This window comes from Puntigrus tetrazona, chromosome 24 (genome assembly GCF_018831695.1).
Source record: "Puntigrus tetrazona isolate hp1 chromosome 24, ASM1883169v1, whole genome shotgun sequence".
NCBI classification, from domain to species: domain Eukaryota; kingdom Metazoa; phylum Chordata; class Actinopteri; order Cypriniformes; family Cyprinidae; genus Puntigrus; species Puntigrus tetrazona.
The window spans coordinates 59,087-60,713 of record NC_056722.1 but is presented as its reverse complement, the minus strand read 5'-3'; the positions used below and the strand labels follow the sequence as shown (position 1 = coordinate 60,713).

The window sequence follows — 1,627 nt, the reverse complement described above, 5'->3', positions numbered from 1 at the left end:
CGTGATAAATATAGATAGAACATATATTATGTAAACAAAACCCTCTGAAAAAACTCTAATTTGACAAGAAGAATTATGAATTTGACTTTATTCGGTCTGTTTTTCCGCGCTGGAAATGTGTCAATTAGTGCATGTTTAACCGGAGCATCCAGGACTGTGAACAGATTCAGAAGAAGCAGTCAGAGTGCATCATGGGAAGGCTCTGGAGAGCGTCTCTGGATCAGCTCATTAGAGAGATGAGAACACACAGATGCTGTTTCATATTAGTTTTTGCCAGAAAACAGCAGCAGCTCTGGTTGCATCCATATTTAAAGAGAACAAATGACTCATTAGATTTGTTTCAGAACGAATCTCACCTCATTCATTTCGTGTTTTTCAGTGTGTTTGTGACCATGTTTTGGTTTTTTTTGCAGAAGCGTGATAAAGGTCAGGTTCTGTTCGACAAGGTCTGCGAACATCTCAATCTTCTGGAGAGAGATTACTTTGGCGTCACGTTCCGGGATGTGGAGAACCAGAAGGTAGGGTTTGGTTCGTTTGGATTCGGTGAAGCTTTGAACACTGATTCGGTGAGTCGTGACTCATCTGAACGCTTCGTTTCAGAACTGGCTGGATCCTGCCAAAGACATGAAGAAGCAGATCAGAGGTGAAGAGCTCTGGAGAGGAACGTCTGTCTGATCCGTCTGTGTTCTCCGTCAGAGACTGAGTGTGTTTGTGATTGTGTTTCGATTCAGGCGTCGCCTGGAATTTCTCGTTCAACGTGAAGTTTTATCCTCCGGAGCCGGCGCTGCTTTCTGAAGACATCACCAGGTCAGAGTCAGAGCTGAGAGAAACACCTTCCAGAGCGCTTTAATGCCACAAATATATCAGGAAAATATATAGCTAGTCTAAATATATTTACCATTTGGATATATTTTAGTCCTTTTTTTCAGTGTTTATTTTACTGTGTTTTTAACAAAACCTTTAATTGAGAATAAACACTAATTGCTTTTTTATGTTGTTCTGGTTTTCTGAAGTGAAACTCAATTTTTATTTCTATTTCTAATCAATTGTTTTGTAAATTTCTAGCATTTCATATAATTTTATATTAATAAGTTAGTGTCTTGTTAATTTTGTTGTGTTTTTTTGTTATTTTTAGTACTGTTTTTTAAATAAACGTCTGCATATCTATATAAGTTTTATTTATTTTAATTTATCAGATTATTTTAATAAATGCCTTGAGCACTAGCTGAAGTGAAAAGTGATTTATATCTTTATTTTCAAAGATAATTTTTTTAATGGTTTTAATTTTAATTACAATTTTAGCTAATTCTAGTAACCCTGGTGGTCATTTTTTTATTATATTTACATTTTTGAGTTTTTTGAGTTTGAGTAAAATATTTTTTGGAAAATATATTCCTTAAAATATATACCCTTTTGTTTATATATTTATAATACCTTTGATGAGTTTATCCTGATAAATAAATGTGTATATAATATAATACTTTTTTGCCATATAAATAAGAAATAGTTAAAAAAAGAAGAAAATGTTAAATAATACAAAGAAATCTGAGAAAGCACTAAAGAATGTGTGTGTGTGTCTCTGTGTGTGTGTGTATGTCTATGTGTGTGTGTGTGTGTGTCTCTGTGT

At 33.9% G+C, this 1,627-nt stretch overlaps 1 protein-coding gene across 1 annotated transcript in view; it reads left to right on the top strand.

Annotated features, from left to right (window-relative positions):
* Positions 1-1,627, top strand: part of LOC122330166 (band 4.1-like protein 3) — a 4,366-nt gene that overhangs the window by 945 nt on the left and 1,794 nt on the right. The window contains exons 3-5 of the mRNA XM_043227028.1: positions 414-518; positions 601-643; positions 732-807. Coding sequence (XP_043082963.1) covers positions 414-518; positions 601-643; positions 732-807 — 224 coding nt within the window. The remainder of the gene's footprint in view (positions 1-413; positions 519-600; positions 644-731; positions 808-1,627) is intronic.